A 21,909-nucleotide genomic window follows, 5' to 3' on the forward strand; every position below is an offset into this window, starting at 1 on the left:
TGACTTTGAGCTTTCTATTTTCTCCGCTGACACACAGACAGAGGAGTGTCAAACACGCTATTTATACCCCCCTCCCCTCAACGTTTACCCAAGCAAAAAAATAACCCAGAATCAATGATCACCCGCTCACAAGCTGTAGCTGACAGTGTTTTGTCACTGCAATTTTTTTCACACATTTTCAAATGCAAATTATGAAAAAGGAAACAGAAAGGAACCAAATATTATGACTTTTGCACAGCTGGCTCCGATGTCATTCTGGGTGTAAAAAAAAGGGCGCATGGTAAACAGAATTAAGTGTTATGTGCGTAAGCAAAAGTGATTGCCCTGATTTAGCTGCATCTCATCAAGTGCAATCACGTATTGTGTTCTGCCTTGCTTTCAGTTAGCGCCCGTGAAATAATCCTTTTGACATTTTCCCCATAGATTTTTCTCAGAGCGTCAGTGTTTTCACTGGCTTCCGTCACAGGCTTTTGATAATGCATGCTGACATTACAACGCACTGTTTGAACTCACAGATCCTGTGTTTGAACAGAACTCATTATCTTCAGCTAGGTTTATATTACTTTGAAGCTGATTTACAGTTTAACAGTTCAATACATTTTTTGTTGGAAAGAGTTTGATGTATGCAACCCGACAACCTACATGATGACACTTGTAGCATAAATAAATTTGATTAATGTTTATAGGATCTTATAACTTTATTTCAGTTCATTACTTTTATTTCAGTTTTGGTAAAAAGTCAAATCTTAGCCCTCTCCATCTGTCACATACAAGAGCCACTGCACCACCTAGTGGTTAACCAAGTTACCTCCACTCGAAATCTGTGGGTAGTTGGACAGTCCAGCATTCTCAGCATGTGTGAATAGCATAAGCACTTTATTACTTCCTGACTTGATGTAAATGTCTATATTTTACTTTGTTTTTGTTTATTATAAATATTTCTTTCAAATCATGGTTTTGAAAAACAACGGGCATTATATCAGTGTTGGAGCCTCGTGTCTTGGGGCAATGTCTTGTGTCATGACCACCAGAAGCTGACAGAAAAGCTCAGTTCCAACGAGCGTACATAGTGCCAGTGCTTGACTGGGATGAACAGGACCTCACCAGGCTGAAGGACACACTCCTCATAGGACGCTTTCAGGAAATCAGGAAAACGGGCAATGTCTGGGCTCTCCACATCCACCTGCAATGCACACAGTCGTGGTTCACTAGATATCCACTATCACTGATGCTTTGATGTTATCTCACTATATTTATTGATTTATTTCATCTTACATATTATCAGCTTATACTGTAGAACTCTATGCACAGCAAAATGCAAAGAAATGAATGCATCTGACAATAATGCAGGTAGGGGTGGCAGCTGCAGTTGGACACGAGCTAACAGACCTGGCTGGTGTTATTGAGGAGCTGGGACTGATGGGGATAGAGTTTCACTGTCTCCTGTGGAGAGTACAGACGAATGTACTTCCTGCCCACCACCTGGGAAAGAGGACAAGACTATGAGAACTATGAGAACTACAAATAACTATGAGAACACCTGCGCACACAAACTTAAACACACACACACATCTTCCAAAGATCTAGTAGAGCTCCTCTGAGCTACAGACACCTGGGCCAGGAAGTTCTGCTGGGGGTCCTGGTGGAGTGGGGAGACGGTTCCTCTGGGTCCAAACCAAGCATTTATGCTGATATCATCTTCCTCTCCCTCACCAAGACAACAGTAGTCAGGGATACAAATGTCTTCTTTCAGCTCAGGGATCTGAAATCCAACACAGTTATATCATATGGTAATCAGATATGTTTTGCAAGATGAGGATATAGGTCAATATGTTCTCTGTGATTTGTACTTCCCCTGATTACCAAAGTCCTTGAGATAATGACAAAACATTTTACACACATGGAGAAATATTCCTAATACATTCGTTGAATCAGTGTAGCTCACCTCACAAATATGAGAAGACTGTTCTATATGAATTGTCTATAAATGTACTCTTTACTTTGCAATACACAATTCAAACCCGCAAATTATAATGAACTTAATATGACAAAGTAATCTAGTTTTATATTCCAAAGCACATATTGGTTCACAATAAAGGAAATGTTATCAGGCAAGTCCTAACCTGATCAAAGAGCTGATGCTGTGCAAGGTAACCTTTACCAGTACTTCCCTGTGAACAAAAGCAAAAGAAACGAATCATTGTAACTTAGTGTATTCATAAAACTCTTAATTGCTGAAAGCAAGTTAGAATACTCACAAACTGAGGAGCCTACCTCTCCAACAATGTAGCGGTTTATGAATTCACTGACAGTTATTAGAGTCTGCGACCAGGCCTCATCAGTGTACCTGGAGCCTACTTCCACTGGTACTGTTCGACACCCCGCCACGGTTCGTAGATAGTCTATGCTTTAACAACAGATAGTACAAAAGCAGGTCAAGTATTAAAAGTGACTCTGCACAAACCTGACCAAACAGAATGGAAAATATCTGTATGTGTGAGTCCAGCATTGACCACTATGCATACGTAAACATGATACAATAGTGGTATACGACTGCACAGCGTACATGCAGACTAAACATTAACAGAACAGGTAGGTATAGTCAAGTGGGCTGAAATGCGGTTATCTAAGTCAGGACAATTCCAAGGGCCCTGGTTGTGGTCAATACCTCCATGGGTGCTCCTTAAAGGCAGGCCAGTGATCAATAATACCCTCCAATATTACAGGCCTCTGGGTATCAAGGAATTCTGTCCTAAAATGCTCCAAGGATGGACAGTGAATCCTGGGCACTGCTTTGGCTGGCTTGATCACAGGTGTAGAGTCACATTCTTTCCTGATTTTCTGAATGGGGAAGAGAGTAAATGATTAACTTTTTTAACTCAATATATTGCATTCTTCAAGACTGGAGACTGGAGAATGTGTTTACCGGTGTCATTGTATGCCACCAAGGGCATCAGCGATAAAGATTCACAAATCATTTCTCACATACACATACCCAACAACACAATCTACAGAACAACGCATTCTATAACCCATACAAGGAACAGTGCATAAACCTTTTTATCTGGCTCTTCACTTTGCTCTGCACGTCTGCTCTGCCAGGCTTTTGCTTTGTTCTGCAGCACCCTCACAAGCTTTTGGAGTACATCATCCAGGATGGAGGCTCCCATGAGTAGTCCCATGTCACACGTTTTAATTGCCTCATGGATCTTCCACTGACTGAGTTCTCCACAACACAGAGCAGTCACTTTGAAGAGGCAGCCATAAGAATAGACACGCCTCCATTCCTTGTCCACATCACGCCAGGTGCCAGTGTTCAGCTTCTCCCAAGAGAAGTCAAGAACGATCTGAGCCTTGTCAATCCAAGACTGTGTTGCCTTTTTGTTGTACAACTGGTGCTTGGCTTGCTTCAAAATGTCCACAAGACTTAACTCAATTTTCTCACTAAAGTTTAGATTAAACTCTGTTTCGCTGACAGGTAAAACAGTCTGTATGTCTGGCCACAGCTGAGCCATAGGAGTTCATACACTTGGTATCAAAAGGAAAGGCGGAACGGAAGCAGAGTTTATGCCACTGAATTATCGTCGTTGTGTATTAGTACAGAAACATGCTAACGAGACAAATCACTTAACAACTCTTAAGCAACAAAACCACTTGCCTGGTAGCTGCTAACGTTTTTTCAAATTCTCACAACCACCTCCCATGCAAACTGTCAGAAGACTTAACAAGCTGTTATGACATTAACATTACATAATGAACATAGTAAACTAATAATTTCCATAATGGTTAGGTGGCTGTTCAAAAACTAAGAAGAATATGTGCAAATTTATACTCACAATGATCTGTTGCAAAAACTATCTAATGTTAACATTAAAGCAGCACTCTGGCTAACGTCAGGCTGGGAAGGTGCGTGGGACCTAAATGTCATCGATTTGGGGCCAAGATCAATCCAAAACATCAGTGTGCACGACAAAGATTAAAACAACAGATATGACCTTTTCTCAGACGGCAGGGTCCGGCTGAATTCAGAGTTTCACATTTTATTGAACTAGAATCTACCTCTAAACTTCGTAGTCTGTGCCTTGATGTAAAACGTGTGCCGTCACTTCCGTCGCAAGTAGTTCCGTTACCGTGACAACAAACATTGTACGGAAGCCTACTAGGATTTATCAGGGAATTTGAGCGATACCGAATGGTAGCTACTAAGCAGAGGGCCAGGGTGGGCTTGCTTGCGTGGAGGTAACATTAGCTAGCAAGCAACAAAAACAAACTCGTTTGCTCCCTGAACGCCGTAAATCCAGCTCTAGCTTTATAACAAGCGATCGTCTCTGGACGACCCAGAATGAGTCTGGACAAAGGAGAGCTATGCGATTCGTTACTGAACTGGGTAAGCTTTTATATTTTTTCACTGTGTTGCTTAACGTTAACTAATAAACCGAGCCAAAGCTCACCACATCCAGCAGCAGCAGGTGCCTTCTTGTATAAGAATGCGTACGAGACTAGCTGTTAGCATCTTGCATTCAGTTGTTCGTAACGTTAACCAACAGTTATCAAGCCATGCAACATTAAACAAGTGTTTATTGATTTTTGTTGCACTGTGTTCGTGCTGAAGGTCGTCTATATTAGACACAACAATGTTAAATAGCTAGCTAAACAATGTTGTTAGCTGTAGCCAACTTTTCGGCTGACCAACTTGGCTAGCCACAGAGGGACATAGGGACTTCGTCACCGACTGTGTTATCTCAGTGCCTGCGTGGACCTGTTTAAAGTTTCCTGCTAAACATCTTATGTAACAGATCAAAGCCCTTAAAAGCAATTTTTTTGTATTCCAGTGTCTATATTTAGATAACTCGTGGACGGTTAGAAGTCGAGTATCTGTTGAATAATTGTAAGATAACATTTCACCTTAGAAACTTTAACGTTAACAGATTCTACAGCACCCTTGTCAAAATTGTTTAACATTAACTTAGCTGCTTAGTATCGTTGGCCAACAGGTAGCAGGCAGCTAGCATGCTCTCTGATCTCTGCGTTTGTTTGCCTAACATAACAGGCCAACGAATCGATGCATGAGAGCCAACTCCTTCACTATATTAGGAGCCAAAGTCAAAGTTAGCTTTTCGTGGAGGTCTCGCGCTAATAGCAGTGTGCTTTCCCCCAACATAATGCCATGCTTGTACTTAAGTACATAAAACAATACAATGTGTAACATGGGTATAGGGTACGAGGGAGAACCTTATCCAGATCCGATTGTGCTCTGATAAGTTCCTAGTAAATCTGTCTGGTAACATGTTACTTTCCCTTGCAGTTGCAGACGTATCAGGTGCCCTCCTGCACCAGCAAACATGACCTCACCAGTGGAGTGGCCATTGCCCACGTCCTACACAAGATGTACGTGTAAACCAGTTTACAGGTGTCATGTCATTTTGACTCATGTTAATGAGCTTGCCAGGTTCTCTTCCTCCTTCCTGGTGGTTTTGGGCAGCTTTGTAGCCTTAGACTTTACAAACTCACATTTGTTTCATTGACATTAAATATTACACATGCCATGTAAAGAGTGTCCACACCCCTAGTTTAGATTCTGGTGCCATTGGTGTGATTTGTTGATGTGTAATGTAATATATTCTGGTTTACTTTACGTGTGACTGTGAGATTGTGAAGCCAGGTTTGTGGACTGTTCATGTGTGGGTGGGAATTTCAGCAAGGAATCATGAAATAGACGTGCTCAGAGGGGTGGTGTGCTTCCATTAATGTGGCTGATTTATGCACACACACAGCTGTTAACAAGCACTGTCACTGGTTTTGTATCAGTGCATTTTTTTTTGTTATCTTAAAGCTGGAGAGCCTCTGGGCCTCTCAGTTCTGTTCCACAAAAAGAAAATATGGAACACAATGACACCTGATTCAAGCTTGCTTTGACACTATGAATTGAGTGTAACTTTTGAAAAGTTCAGGTGAAGTTTTTTTTTGATTTGTGAAATTGTCAGAGACCCCTCCTGGTTCAACGAGACATGGCTGGGCAGGATCAAAGAGGAGAGTGGGGCCAACTGGCGCTTGAAGGTATGGTAATATTTAGTGTAATCTTCTCAGTTTGAACATGTTTTATTAGCTTGCTTATAGATATGCCTACAGATATAAGGACATTTATTTTTCTAAAAAAGGAACCCACCTGAGCATCTCACTATGGTTTCTGTGTGTTCCACAGGTCAGCAACCTGAAGAAGATTCTACAGAGCATGCTAGAGTATTACCATGATGTAAGTGGGATTTTGTTTTTGATGTTGATAGTTGGATGTTGATAGTATAGTATATATACTCTTTTGATCCCGTGAGGGAAATTTGGTCTCTGCATTTATCCCAATCCGTGAATTAGTGAAACACACACAGCACACAGTGTACACACAGTGAGGTAAAGCACACACTAATCCCGGCGCAGTGAGCTGCCTGCATCAACAGCGGCGCTCGGGGAGCAGTGAGGGGTTAGGTGCCTTGCTCAGGGGCACTTCAGCCGCGCCTACTGGTGATGTTGATATTACTCCGATTCCCATGTGCGAGTGTCCATCTTTATCTCAATTTTTCTCTCCATCCACTCTTTCAGGTTCTTGGCCAACAAGTCACCGATGAGCACCTGCCCGACGTGAACCTGATCGGAGAGATGGGAGACGGCACTGAGATGGGTCGACTGGTGCAGCTTGTGCTGGGATGTGCTGTGAGCTGCGAGAAAAAGCAAGGTGAGAAGGGAGAAACATTTTACATTGAGATCACATGAGTGATCACATGACCATCTCATGATCTTGTGGTTGAGAATGGACATGGATTAATAGAAAAGAATGAGAATCACATGAGATGGTGCTTAATGAATTGGAAAGACTTGGGCGAGAAGGCCGGCCAACTTCTTGGCAAGTATCAATTTAACCACTTCTGGGAAAAAAAGGTTGGGTGACATGAAACATGAACATAATATACCAGTATACTAGTATGGTTCTTTTAGATGTTGTCCCATACTAAAAGGTTTTATATGTTTTTTATATCATTCTTTCTTTCACACACTACTTCACTCCTCACGTTCCATAGAACACATACAGCAAATTATGACGCTAGAAGAGTCCGTCCAGCATGTTGTCATGACGGCCATTCAGGAGGTAAGATCTTTATACACTTTATATGTCTTAATGTTTTACCCAAACTATTCCTTTGCCAAAGCATTTTTTAAGTTTGAAAGACCAGAAAAATGAGTAGCCATGGTAACACTTTACGGCTGACTGTTTAATCTGGAGGGTATTATTTTCTCTTTAACTTGTCCTTTAGAGGAATTGGATTAATGTCTTGATCACTAAAGCTGCCAGTCATAATAAAAGGAGCTCACTTAAATGACTGCAGGCTGCTTGAATAAGTCACTCATTGTCCTCTTGCCAGCTATAAAAAGACTGGGATGCAGCATGTGATCTGTTTCCCGGGATCTGTCTGTTAAGTTTGAGTTAATTTCCCCCTGATCTTCGGATGTGTGTGCACTTTACTCAGCTCCTCACCAAAGAGCCGGTGGAACCAGGAAGTCCGGAAACCTTCGGTGACTTTGACTACCAGGTAAAGACCACCCCACCTCCTCCTGTCTTATTGTGCTTCTTTGCCTCATATCATGTTTCCTATTCATCCCAAAAAGCTCCCCCCACACACTTAATGCTTTTTTTCTTCTTCCATGCCGTTTCCTCTTCTCCCATTCCTTTCCCCCTCCATTCTGCCCTCCATGTGTGTGTCTCACTCTTGCTCTTTGTCTTTCACCTTTTTTAAACAACTCACATTTCAATATTTTTTTTTTCTTTTTCTTCCTCAGTCTAGGAAGTATTATTTCCTTAGCGAGGAGGTGGACGAGCAGGAAAACGTGTCCAGGCGCTGTCGAGACCTCGAGCGCCAGGTGAGCGGCTAGAGTCTGGGTTGGGGATTTGGGGAGGGGGAGGGGGGGGGGGGGGGGGAGCTGCAGGGCTTGTAGAGTGTTGTTGTTTGTAGTGTCAATGTGGCATGGGAGCTGGAGCATGCTCAGTGTGTGTGTGTTTGTGTGTGTGTGTTTGTGCACCACCTGTGGCTGTGGGCTGGAATCCTGCTGCTGCTCAGCTTGGCTGTGGTTGCACCGTAACTGGTCTGACTGGATGCTGCTTTTGCGCAGAGACCCACCCAAACGGGCACCTCACTGAACAGGAAGAGCAGTCTGGATGATGATGTAATGTTTGTGTGTCCTGTCTTCTGTCCACTTGTACTACTGGTGTGATCCTAAAGAAGGTTGTTTGTCCCCTCTACATGAAGCTCAGCGTAGGGTTTTGGTGCATTCACAATGGGAGTTGGGAATTGTTCAGGTAAGTATGTGACTGTGGCCTTATAAAAGCAATTAAAACTGCCTGCTGCTCAGCCTGACTGACTGTACTCATATTGCACCCCACTAAGCCATTCTCATCTGCACATCGCATCTGGTGAGATTCTAGCCCGCACTGAACTATAATTCATATTTGTAACATCGTCTAGGGGAGGTCAGTTTAAATACCAATGAATGTGCTTGTTCACCCAGAACACCCAAAGCATCCTAATCCATTCCTTCTAGTCCCCGACGGCCGACCGCTTGGTCGGACGCTTGTATGTTCACATTGATCAGCTCAGCTAGAACGCCCAGCCATAGCTGCAGGGTCTTAGAGGATGGGACTGGGACGCATTGCCTGAATGCATGATTACCATGTCACCTTGTGATGAAAGATTCTGTGTAATTGCACCAACCCCGGAGTAACCGGCTCCTTGTTATGTGTTGCTGTTTAATGCGCGCGCCTAACTCCATTTGTGTTATTCATCTGAGTTTGTCATCCTTCTCAACCTTCTCTAAGCATCCCAACCTTCTCAGAGCATGTCAAGCAAAGCATCAAGGCTCAAGGCTCGTATGATGGAATATGTGACTTGTCTTAATCTGATACTTTATAGCCACTTCCTGTCTTCATTTTAACAATTTAATATTATTCTCTCTCTGTCTCTGTCTCTCTCTCTCTCTCTCTCTCTCTCTCTCCCTCTCTCTCTCTCTCTCTCTCCCGCTCTCTCTCTCTCTCTCTCTCTCTCTCTCTCTCTCTCTCTCTCTCTCTCTCTCTCTCTCTCTCTGACGCAGCTGGCCGTGGTCCAGGAGGAGCGGTCAGCCTTGCAGGCCGAAGCCCAGTCCCTGAGGGAGCGACTGAGACGCGGTGACCCCCAGGACTCCTCCAACACCATCACCAACAAGAAGCTGCTTCTGCTCCAGAGCCAGATGGAGCAGCTGCAGGAGGAGAACTACAGGTCAGGGCTGCTTTCAGCTGTGTCTCAGTTAGTGTGTTCAGCCCTCATACCCACAGAGCTCCTTCCAGTACAGAGCATTTGAATTTTGAAACGTGACCTTCTTCTCTAACAGGCTTGAGAACAGCCGGGACGACATGCGCGTGCGGTCGGACATCCTGGAACGGGAGGTCGTGGAGCTGCAGCACCGCAACGAGGACCTCACCAGCCTCGCCCAGGAGGCCCAGACGCTAAAAGACGAGATGGACATTCTCAGGTGAGACTCCCGCCCCCAACACAGCCATGTCTCTCTGTAACGTAATAATTATTGCCCTAATGTTGCCTCAAACCTGTAGTCATATGCTGCAGAGATGCTGATGGCTCAGTTGTATTTAAGTGGGAAGTAATGGGTTTCCATCAAACATTTGAATGCCCATTTTTACCATTTGAAGAAAATGCTAAAAGAGGATGTATTAACTCTCAAGTTGCATTAGATATAATACAACCCAGGTTGATGGAAAGGAGTTTATTTGCATAAATACACATTTGGAGCAATTTTATAATAATGTTTCTGTAAACGTTGCCGGATGACCTCACTTTTTGGTCCCGCAGCTATTCACAACTCTGATTTGGAGATTGTTCATTTTTCATTAGCATAACACAGTAGATAGAAACACGCACGGACCCACAATTTATTTAGCCGAATTTTCATGAATGTGCTTGGAATATTGTGAATGAGTTTGAATAAAAACCCAGTTAGTGATGGTCTTCATCCCCGTTGACCTCCAGGCACTCATCGGACCGCGTGAGCCGTCTGGAGGCGCTGGTGGACACGTACAAGCGTAAGCTGGAGGACCTGGGTGACCTGCGGCGGCAGGTGCGTCTGCTGGAGCAGCGCAACACCGTCTACATGCAGCGCACCTGCGAGCTGGAGGAAGAGCTGCGCCGGGCCAATGCCATCCGCAGCCAGCTGGACATCTACAAGAGACAGGTGGGCAGGCGCACACCTGCACCCGTAATGTCTCCAGGGATGGGTGAAGGGCTGTGGTAGTAGGATGGGGCAGCCGTGGCCTACTGGTTAGTGCTTCGGACTTGCAACCGGAGGGTTGCCGGTTCGAACCCCGACCAGTAGGCCACGGCTGAAGTGCCCTTGAGCAAGGCACCTAACCCCTCACTGATCCCCCGAGCGCCGCTGTTGATGCAGGCAGCTCACTGCGCCGGGATTAGTGTGTGCTTCACCTCACTGTGTGTTCACTGTGTGCTGAGTGTGTTTCACTAATTAACGGATTGGGATAAATGCATCGACCAAATTTCCCTCACGGGATCAAAAGAGTATATATACTTATACTTAGTAACAGATCGAGTGGCCAGTCCATGTATATTCAGAAATGTTGTGATTTAGTTTGAAATTAAACCTTTAAGGAATGTGCTCTTTGGGCAGGTCCACGAGCTCCACACCAAGCATTCAGCAGAGGCTGTGAAGGCAGAGAAATGGCAATTTGAGTACAATAACCTCCACGACAAGTACGACTCCCTGTCCAAGGAGAAAGAGGTATGTAACATTTTACACATTTGCCATCGATTAACATCATTCACAGGTGTTGAGAAGACCCACCCAGGTGTTTGAACGTAAATGAATGGAAATGCCTCTCTAGATTGTGGACCACTTTTAGCTATATCATCTAGATCCACTATATCAGAATTGTTGCTGATGAGCTGCAAATATGGTCATGAAATTGTGGGGTGTTCACTCTGCTCTTCCCTGTGGCCTCACCCTAGCGGCTGATCTCAGAGAGGGACACCCTGCGGGAGACCAATGACGAGCTCAGGTGTGCACAGGTGCAGCAGAAGTGCCTTAGCCAAGCAGGTAAGAGCGTCATGCTAGACAATAGCAGCAAGAGCAGGACGTGTCGGAGTAGGCTGTTTTAACTAACCATGTCATTGGATATCATCTACAACTGGACTAAGTTATTTATTCACGTGTTTTATTTTTGGCTAGATTCACATTCCTCACATATACGTCTAAATGTGTTTCCACCACACCCATGTTGAGGGACAGATGTACTGACTGTCCCGTGTCTGTCTGTATCTCCTCTCCTCCCTGCAGACAGCAGCCCCGTGGCAAACTTGGCGGCCGAGATCATGCCCACCGAATTTAAGTGAGTGCGCAGCATGCTTCGCTGGCTTTGGGCCGGGGTTTTTTGTTAAGCCTCCAGCAGGCGTGAAAATCTCTTCATAAATGCAAACCATCCTCCCAGCCATCTGCAGAGGCTATCAGAGCTCATTGGTTAATAGCTATGAGGGGGGTAGTGGTGTATTTTTACCCTCACCCTGACCAGCTGTGATGGGAGGGGTGTCTCAGAAACACAGTTGGTCAGATGGGAGTGGGAAGTTCTTAGTGATGTGTCAAATGGTTGGTATCAAGATGGTGGATTTTGTCCAACAACTTGCTTGGTTGTGCTATGTTTTTTCTTTTTTTTTTTCTGTCGTAATTTAACTACTTCTTCGGTTCTGTTCTCTTCCGGGTTTTTTCTTCTTCCTCGGGTAAACACTTTTCTTTTGGATGCAGGGAGACAGTGGTGCGGCTGCAGAATGAGAACAAGATGCTGTGTGTCCAGGAGGAGAGCTTCAGACAGAGGCTCACAGAGGTGCAGGGGCAGCTGGAGGAGTCACAGCGCTCCAACAACACACTGGAGACCCAGAACAGGTGTGTGTCTGTCTGTCTGCGTGTGTTTTTTTTTTCAAAACATTTTAGTTGTGTTTCTATCTTCCTATCACAGCTAGGAGCACAACTAACAATTTTTTTTTTTTTACAATCGATTAATCTGGCGATTTGTGCTTTGGTCCGAAGAAAATGGTGGTAAATGTCAATAAGTGTCTCCCAAAGCCCTAGATGACATCCTACAATTCCAAAGATATTCAGTGTAGTGTCACAGCAGTAAGTAAACCAGTTTGAATAAGTTTAAGAAGCTTATTTTTTAAAAATACTCAACCACTTAATTGATTACCAAGAATAGTAGGCTAATAATTCAACAGGTTATCGATTAATCACAAAGACTTGCCGTGTGTGTGTGTGTGGGTGGGTGGGGGTCTGTGAGTCTGGAGCTCTAGTGGTGAGAAATGGTGGGCTTACTAGAGTGCATGAGTCGTACATCACATAGCACACAAGTGTGACGTGTCGGCCATACAAAAATAGACAGGCCCAGATTGTGTTCAGCATCATCATTGCTGTGTGTCTGTGGGGGTTGGTTGAGGGGGAGAAAGAGTGGCCAGAGAGCCTCTGTTGACACGTGTTTGATGAACATCTTTGTGTGGGAGGCAAGTGGAGTCCAGTAAGCAGCAGCAGACGAAGGCTCAATTCTCCGTTTCTCTCCATTTCCCCTGGCATCCCAGCTGAAGGATGGCTTACGCTACTTACTCAAAATAAAGTCAAACGACAACTCGTGTGCAAAAAACCCCGAATGTATGTATATTCACTCTCATGAATCCATATTTCAGTCACACCTTTAGCCATAATCAATCAAAGAGCTCCTCTCCTCATTAGTCTTGAGGACAGCATAACTAACCTGCTGCTTGCTGCCGTGTGCTGACCCTTCAGTGAACTGTGGCGTGTCTGAGTCCAGCCCAGCTTGACGAGGGGTCTCCTCAGCACCACGGCAGGGAGCCCACAGAGGAGCTCTCAGACATGTGTCAGTGTGTCAGGAGGGAGAGGGACTCTCCTTTTGAACCTCCTCTCAGTGCTTTGAAGCCTGTCGGATGGATTATATCCTCACCTTACTCCTCTCTCATCTGTTGCGATATGTGTCTAATGGAACTCTTATCTTCGTGTGTGTGTGTGTGTGTGTGTGTGTGTGTGTGTGTGTGTGTGTGTGTGTGTGTGTGTGTGTGTGTGTGTGTGTGTGTGTGTGTGTGTATATGTCCTTCCTCTTGTCCCCCAGGCTAAACCAGCAGCAGATCAGTGAGCTGCGCTGTCAGGTGGAGGAGTTGCAGAAGGCGCTGCATGAGCAGGGCAGCAAGACCGAAGATGTGAGAGTCGTGTACACACACACACACACACACACACACACACACACACACACACACACACACACACACACACACACACACACACACACACACACACACACCTGACCTTTGCCCCCCTGAATGCTTTGTTCATTCAAATCAGTTTGAAATCACGATAAGACCATTTGTTTCAACTTTGACTTCAACCACACTTGATTCAACCATCTCAGAAGATTAACTAAAACGTTGTGTTGATCCGACAGTTTCCCCTTTGTGAATGATGGTCTTTGTTCAATTAACAAATGTGGACACTGATGTCTTTTCAGTCGTTTGGAAACCAATTAACTACAAATTAACAAATTCAAGAAATCTCTCATTCTCACCAATTGCCTACCTGGGAATGTGTTTTCTGATGTGATATTGTGTCTTTGTGGGAACCGTAACCTGTTTGCTGTGGAGAATCTGAATTAACTGCTTCCTGTCTGCTTTTATGTCTACCTGTCTCTCCTTCTCTCTGTCTGTCTGACTGTCTGTCTGTCTGTCTGTCTATCTCGCCTCTCTCTCCTCCCTCCCCGGCCGTGTCTCCAACTCAGGCCATCGTAAGTACGGTCCGCCCGCCCTCACACGCTCGGCTTTTTGATTTTGATTGTGTTTGTGTGTTTTTATACGTGACTGCTTGCATAGTAGACTGCCATGTCATTCCAGAAATAGACTGACTCTCTTTCACTCTCTGTCTTTGTGTAGTCCTCGCTACTCAAGAAGAAGCTGGAAGAGCACTTGTGAGTTGTTGTTTTTTTCTTTGTTAAGAGTTAACTTTTCTTTAAATAGTCCGGCAGTCCAGAGCCTTTTGATCAAACGAAAAAAGAGTACCAACATTTGAGCACAGGGGCGTCCAGGGAATGACCTCTCATATGCAGATATGGATGTCTGCCGGAGCCCCACTGCCCCTGAGGGCCTCAAAGAGGGCTGAAAAAATGTGTTCGATCAAACATTCAAAAGTACCATCTCAAACCAATCTGATATGAACAGGCAGGTCACACAGAGTACTGAATGGCCCCTGCCAGACATATCCGCTGCGAGGGGCCCGGCAGACACCAAAAAAGGGCCCCTCAGATATGGCCTAGATCAAACGAAGGAGGTACCACATGAAACCACCTTGAAATGAAAAATCACATCCCACCGAACCCGAAAATCACCATGCCAGACAAATTATTTGCTGCAAAGGGCCTGCCAGACACCCCTCAAATGCGGCCCCAGTATACAATATCATACAATTGACCTAGATTAAAATGTGGAGAGTACCACTTCAAACAGTTTCTGAACCAATTGTGCACATCCACAAAGTACAACCATCAGCATGCCAGACACATTTTCTGCTGCTTAAGGTCCACCAGACACCCCTGAAATGCAGTCCCCACATACTATATCGATTCACCTTCACATTCAGTACATTATGAAAGAACCACATGACACTAAAAATTCACAGAGCACAAGTGCACCATAATTTAGGTTAGTTCAAACATTGGCATTAGACTTACAACTCATTTAGAGTACCGTAATTGATTAAAGGGCTATAGCTTATGGCCTGGGAAAGAAAAAGTTCAAAGTTATATAGTATGCGTTACTGTATATTTAAGTATAATTATATAGTATAGTTACTGTGTTAAAGTATAAGTATAGTAAGTAAGTTCTAGCTATTGCCATACAGGTGGGTCTCAAAAAATTTGAATATCATGGAAAAGTACTTTTTTTTTTTTTTTTCTCCCTAATTTATTTAAAAAAGTGAACCTTTCATATATTCCAGATTCATTAGATATTAAGTGAAATATTTAAAGCAATTTTTTTGTTTTAATCTTGATGCTTACGGCTTACAGCTCATTAAAACCAAAAATTAGTATCTCAAAATAAAGAGGTTATAATCCAGAATTGTTGCCCTTTGGAAAGAAATTAACTAATCTGACTAATTTGACTAATCTAAAATAGGTATTTTATACACTTAGTTGGGCTACTTTTGCACAAATTACTGCATCAATGTGGCGTGGTATGGAGGCAATCAGCCTGTGGCACTGCTGAGGTCTTATGGAAGCCCAGGTAGCTTTGATAGTGGCCTTAAGGTCATCTGTATTGCTGGGTCTGGTGTCTCTAATTTTCCTCTTGACAATAAACCATATATTCTCTATAAGGTTCAGGTCAGACTAGTTGTCTGGCCAGTCAAGCACAGTAATACCATGGTAAGCAAACCAGTTACAAGCAGTTTTGGCACTGTGTTGTGTTTTGTATATGTTTAAGGTTATTGCCATTATTCTGTCTCTTGATTTTGCTTCATGTTCTGGTGTAATGTTTATTGACGTCATTCAAGGATTAAAGTTCTCCGTCATAGGACGGATTTCCGTCAATTTGATTTTAGAAATGTCATATTTGAGATCGATGCAGATCCGATGAGAAAAAAAATAGGAGGGGGGGGGACTGTCACCTTTGCTTTTCCTTTTTTAAGGCAACTACAAATATTAGGTAAATGTTTAAAGACCTAATAGTGTTCTTGAGAACTTTCTGTGTCTCAATCCGTGACCGCTCAAGAAGATACGTCCTATATGGCCTACGTCAGCCATGAGTTTCGCTTTGTATGTTGTAGCTACACACTTGTCTCGGGCGTTTGCTTAAAAAAAAGAACACGTATGGAGGACTATAACGGTCTAAAAGTTGGATTATAGTGACACAATCGAGACAGCTGATGAGGTTGGCCAATCCGTTTAACTTTTTTGGATATGATATTGTGAGCTCTATGTGCGAATTCGGAGGCTTTGTTCTTTCCGTGCATCAATGTAGACACTTACTATCGCGAACTCTTGTCAGGGGAGGTCATTCATTTTGGGTGTCACCTATGACTTGAACAGATAGCCTGCTATGCCACCCGATGTAGGCTACTATTATTGTTACAGTTTTTAATCAATGCAACTAACATTATGTGTAAAGCGACGCAATATAAACCGTAGCCTATGCAATTTATTATCCCGTCTGTTATGACATACAACAATGTTTTTCACAATTTGCGACGGAAGGTTTTGACTGAGCGTGTCGAGTAAGGGGGTCAGTCGTGTTTGTGACGCACAGACAGCCTTGTAGCCTATTTTGCTTAGGCCTCACTTTTAACGACAATAGGTTGTGAGTGTATGTTGACAAAAAATAACCATACAATTAAAATAGTCAACTTAAAACTTTGCTATAAAATATTATTAATTTATAGCACAAAACCATAACCAGTGGGCCTACCAGAACCTCGCATATTAGCGTCATGATTTGTGTGCGTCTATTTGGCAAGGCCACTAGCTGTCATGGATGCGTTGTTGCTAAAGGAAGGCAGGTGTCAAAAGTTAAAAAATAAATGCAGATGGGCAGCTGATGAAAACGGGGGAGAACTAACAAGCCATGGTGTAAAGAAATTAAAGTGCCAGGAGTTTGCTTTTGCGCGGTTCGCTGCAAGAAAATTGTTTATGGATGCAATAGGAAAACGTTTTAGCACGCCACCAATCAGAAGACCGCCATAAGGTTAACGTTCGTGCACTTCAGGACATCTTCCCTACCTGGTGCAACTAGCCACCACGACAGATGTAGGCTACGTTTATCTATGGCTGACCGTTTTTACGTTTAGAAAGTAGGCTATGCATGTTCTTTCATAGCGCAACACGACCTGTCCTTAACCATATCGCAACCTCTTGTCAACCTTATACAATCTGTTGCTGAAGACAAAAGCGCCGTCTCCAGATTGTCGTTACAAATGCGCAGACATCCTGCATGAGCACACACAGTATTGCTGCTCATTGGAAAACTGAGTTGTCTGTAAAACTCAAAATTACCATGTTTTCATTAAATGCGGATGAGGCAACAAATGGAAATATGAACAATATCTAGAATGTTCTGATTTGTTACTTTGATGAGGAAATGGGAAGTCTTGCAAACTTGATTTTATAGATTTTACTTGGTGTTGAATTGCATATTAACAAGAAAAAAATCTCCCCTTTAAACACTTTTGGCCTGAAGTAATTAAATAAGAGTGTGTTAAAGCCTTTCTACAATATTGCTGCAGTAGAAAAGAACAGCAATGGCTAATCAGCAATGGTCAGGGATGGTACTAAAATATATTTTTGTTCATCAGGAAAACTCAATCTCAATCAATTACACTCTCAATTCGCCTTATTCACATGGCGGCCATTGGCGGCTAAAACGAGGCTACAGGGTACACAAACCATAGGATTGTTATGTTCTATGCATTCACCTGTAGGTGGCATTAATTATATAGTAAGTGTACCCTGTAGCCTCGTTTTGGTTTAAACAATGGCCGCTGTGTGAATAAGGCGAATACTCCCTTTACTTTGCTGTTTGCATCTTTTTGTACATTAAAAACCAATAGGTCGCGACCGCAAAAGGGGTGCTATCTCTATAGGTAGATATGAACAACGTATGACTTATGGCCTGAAAAAAGTTCAGTCAAACGATTTTTTTTCACTTTAATCCCTGCGTCATTGTAAGTCACTTTTGACAAAAGCATCTGCTAAGAACCATAAGCATGTACACTCTTATAACGAATGTGTTGAAATTTCTTAATACATCTCTATGTCCAGATAGGGACAACACATTCATTTTAAGACTAGTGTTGCTTGATTTTTTTTCCATTTCTTTGTACCCCTTCCCTCTGACTGAGGTTTTTGGCCAGACCCACTTACAATGCAGTCCTTCACACACACCCGTCAATTGCACAAAGAATCACACTTTAGTTGAGGTGTGTGTGTGTGTGTGTGTGTGTGTGTGTGTGTGTGTGTGTGTGGCATTTCTTGATAACTAACAGGTACAAACAGGTTACTCTAATGTCCTTCTTACCAAGAAACAAAAGGAGCTCTTAAGTCTGTGGTTGTGGAGTGTGTCTACTTGCCACCGTTTTATAAACTATTAGTGTGATTAAGGAGTACTCCAAACGGTAAGATAAAATGCTTCGTCAATACAGCCCCAGATTCAGATTTTGTTTACAGATTTTACACAACATCCCTACTTTTTTTAGTTTGTATCTTACATCTTTCCTTCAGCGTTTCAGACTTGAATATATATACACTGATTTCTGACATTTTTGTTCTCTTTATTGTGATTTAATAAACTTTACAGACTTTAACCATATTTATTTCTTCTGGAGTTAACAATAAACTTAGATTAATGTAGGAATTAAATAGTGCTTGTGTGGCCTGAGGGAACACCCAGTGATACCCTTGGTACCATCAAATGGTAGCCTATAGCAATGTGGTCAGGATACATACCGTTATACCGTGGTCTGCCTTACCGGTAACCATGTCATGGTCCGCCTGATTACAGAATTTATAGTTTACCCACCTCCTTTTTTTTACCACTACACCCCTGTTTGTGGATGTGCACAATTGGTTCAGAAACTGTTTGAAGTGGCACTTCATCAATTTGTCAATCCGTCGTGATCTCTGGGTGAATGTTGTGTATGTGCTTCCAGGGAGAAACTCCATGAAGCCCATTCTGATCTGCAGAAGAAGCGGGAGGTCATCGATGACCTGGAGCCTAGTGTGGACAGCAACAGTAAGCTGCCCTGACTCTCAACCTACTGCCTTGCATTGTTTTGTGTGCATAGCAGTAATCTCTCTTTCTCTTCCCCTCTCTCTCACGCACACTCTCAGTGGCGAAGAAGATCGATGAGTTGCAGGAGATCCTGAAGAAGAAGGAGGAGGACATGAAGATGATGGAGGAGCGGTACAAACGCTACGTGGAGAAGGCCCGCACGGTAGGAGGAGCTCCCTTACTCACACCTTACCTTCCCAGCATTACACAAACTGTGTGTGTGTGTGTGTGTGTGTGTGTCTGCCTGCCTGCCTGCCTCACTATGTGTGTGTCTGCAGGTGATAAAGACTCTGGATCCCAAGCAGAAGCCTTACACTGTACCTCCTGAGGTACAGGCCTTGAAGAACCAGCTGACTGAAAAGGATCGCAAGATCCAGCACCTGGAGGTGAGTGAACTTTTGTGTGTAAAGTTGTTTATTCTTCCTCCGCTACTTACCTCTCATCACTGCTACCTTGGATTGTACTGTATTCGCCTGTCATGGGCAGCATGGCGTCAGTTATTTGTTGCAAAATGACTCTCCAATCCCACCACTGGTGTTTAGGAAATTGAGGTTTTCTTGAGGTGTTTTAGTGTCAACATTACTCTGAGACGAGCTGAGCTGTGTTTTTTTTTTTAAATTTATTTATTTATTTGTTTCCCCTGTGTGTGTTTGCAGCATGATTATGAGCGATCCAAATCCAGACATGATCAGGAGGAGAAACTCATCATCAGCGCATGGTACAACATGGTGAGTGCCCATCTGTCCCCCTCTCCTCATTCTGTTGCCTTTTCTCTTTCCAAGACGTTGCTTTGTGACCTGGTCCTGATCTGCTGTAACTGCTTGATAAAGAGCTTGCTGATTAACTAATGCTGTGCTCTCTCTCTCTCTCTCTCTCGCTCGCTCGCTCTCCTGTAGGGTATGGCCCTCCACCAGAAGGTGGCCGGGGAGCGCAGTGGACCTCCAGGCCAGGCCCAGTCCTTCCTGGCCCAGCAGAGGCAGAGCACGCAGGCGCGGAGGGGGCTCGCCAACCGCCTGCAGCCCAGATAAAGCCCACCCCACGCCGACTCCACCTTACGAGAATCCTCACTGTGAAGAAGTGAAAAGGGCGGACATAAATAGGGAGGATGAAAGAGTGGAATGGGTGAGACTGTGGACTCAAGGTTTCCTCTCCACTCGTCCTCCAGTGCATCGATGACCAGCCCTGGCTGGCTGCTCCTCCCTTTGGCCTCTCTGAGGCTCTGAAAGACTGCTGCTACCCCCTGCTGGCAACTGCTGGTAGTGATTTCTTTTTTTTTTTTTTTTGTGTGTGTTTTTAACCTCGGGCTGCAATTATAAGACACTACAGTGTCCACTGAAGTTTTTGACAGTGGATTTGATGGAGAGGCAGGTCTGCATCTTTATGAAGGGTTAGCCCAGGGAGCAGACAAAGAAAGAATCTTTTCTTTTCTTTGGTGTGAGCAAGATGCCCGAAAATGCTTTTATTCTTTTTTTTTTTAATTTCCCATCAGGGAGTTTTTAATCGTGATCTCATTTTAATTACATATTTATCATAAGCACAGTGTCTCTGAGTAGAAGACTTGTCCAGGGGCGGATGCACTCGGCTTCAGGGTCTTGGTGACAGGGTTTAGTTTGACACTAATGTAAGTCAGTTGGTCCCATCTCTCATTTGCACACTTTCTCAATGTCCACAATGAATCACTTTATATGAACACTAGTCCATGACAAACCAATGAACTTTGGGTGTAAAAGAGGTTGTTTCTGTTCCTTAAATTAAGTCTTATTGTTCCTTGTGTGGTTTCTTTTTTATTTAGGCTTTTCCTTTGAGTAGTCACCTTTTAGTAAATTGCATAGAAATAGCTGATTTGTGTTTTTTGGTTTATGAGCCTTTTCTTTTTGTTATTTGTTTGGTTTGTTTGTCATTAGGGACTGGAATCCTTTAGCTTTAGCACCAGGATAGCAGAAATTAGCACTTTTTAAAATCCACTTAGAATGGCTCGTTTGAGTGCCTCTTAAGACATTTGAGCACAGTTTCCTCCCAGGAATGTACCTCGGAGTCTTCAAATCTCTTTTGAAACTCTGCACTTTTGGTGAACAAATGTTTGTTGTTAAATCTTTAGTTAATATAGTCTTGTAGAGAGGGCTATAGGCTATCAATAGGCAACCTGGTTAATAAATATGTATTGCTACATCTCAGTACTTTCCCAAAACAGTATACATCACTGTCTGACTTACACAGACTATACAATGGATGGTTCATAAAGAACAAAGCAATATAAATTCATGCCATGTGTCAAAGTTGTAACATGGAAAAATCTCTTTAAGAAAAACAAAGATATTCTGTTTATTTTATCTAACTGAATAATCTGCTGCTCACCAAGCAATAGACAGAAAGGGCCAAGATTTGAGATGCTGGCTTTTCCAGACTTTATTATTTTACTTTTCTTCTATTTCTATATAGTAATTTTTTATTAGATGTGCCCCTTTGAGAATATCTACCAAAGTCTAAAGCTTTAGAATGATTGAACGTCCACAATTGCTTCAGTTCTTTTTAACTACTTTATCAAATCAGTGGCACTTTAATGATTTGGCAGTTGGCCTCTTGGCCTTTACATCTCAAGAGCATTGGCCTGTTTCTTGTCAGGACAACCTTGACGTCTTCAGTGAATGTCAGACTGGACACCATACTACTTTATGCATACAGCTGTTGTACTGTGTTTTTGTGTTTTTTTATTATTTTATTCCACATGTGGTAGATTTTCTCAACAGTGTTTAGGTCCTATACATTGGTACACTCATCTCTTGTTTATGTGTTATGTTGATTTCTGTTCTGGAACATTATGTAGGTGTGGATTTATGGTGTTTGTGTATCATTGTTTGGTTTGTGCCTGTGTATATTTTTATTTTTGTCTTTCAGTACTACATATTCTGTAAGAACAAATGAAGGAGTCTAGCAAAAGTAGTTGACACTGTCGGCCTGTTTTTTGTGTTTTGCACTACAAATAAAACGTGGACTCTGTGTACCA

At 43.2% G+C, this 21,909-nt stretch overlaps 2 protein-coding genes across 2 annotated transcripts; one reads left to right on the plus strand and one right to left on the minus strand.

The window, feature by feature from the left end:
* Positions 1-679: 679 nt before the first annotated feature.
* On the minus strand, positions 680-5,014 carry kdm8 (lysine (K)-specific demethylase 8). Its single transcript, XM_076265508.1, has 7 exons — positions 3,057-5,014; positions 2,669-2,841; positions 2,275-2,407; positions 2,124-2,171; positions 1,613-1,762; positions 1,390-1,482; positions 680-1,183 (listed from the first exon to the last, which is right to left on the minus strand). Exons 1-7 carry the CDS (start codon positions 3,513-3,515, stop codon positions 1,019-1,021), a joined length of 1,221 nt encoding a protein of 406 aa, XP_076121623.1. The 5' UTR covers positions 3,516-5,014; the 3' UTR covers positions 680-1,018.
* On the plus strand, positions 4,250-21,909 carry hook2 (hook microtubule-tethering protein 2). The gene is made up of 22 exons (XM_076265507.1): positions 4,250-4,387; positions 5,306-5,388; positions 5,985-6,057; positions 6,203-6,253; positions 6,595-6,727; positions 7,071-7,138; positions 7,518-7,580; positions 7,828-7,908; positions 9,133-9,296; positions 9,409-9,549; positions 10,062-10,263; positions 10,714-10,824; positions 11,052-11,139; positions 11,380-11,431; positions 11,842-11,979; positions 13,211-13,298; positions 14,022-14,056; positions 18,784-18,866; positions 18,965-19,068; positions 19,184-19,291; positions 19,562-19,633; positions 19,802-21,909. Exons 1-22 carry the CDS (start codon positions 4,343-4,345, stop codon positions 19,931-19,933), a joined length of 2,115 nt encoding a protein of 704 aa, XP_076121622.1. The 5' UTR covers positions 4,250-4,342; the 3' UTR covers positions 19,934-21,909.

This window comes from Alosa pseudoharengus, unplaced genomic scaffold, assembly GCF_046254945.1.
Source record: "Alosa pseudoharengus isolate Yale_2024_CS ecotype anadromous, Long Island Sound unplaced genomic scaffold, YU_APseudo_1.1 YU_APseudo_1.1_scf_4, whole genome shotgun sequence".
Classification (NCBI taxonomy): Eukaryota; Metazoa; Chordata; class Actinopteri; order Clupeiformes; family Clupeidae; genus Alosa; species Alosa pseudoharengus.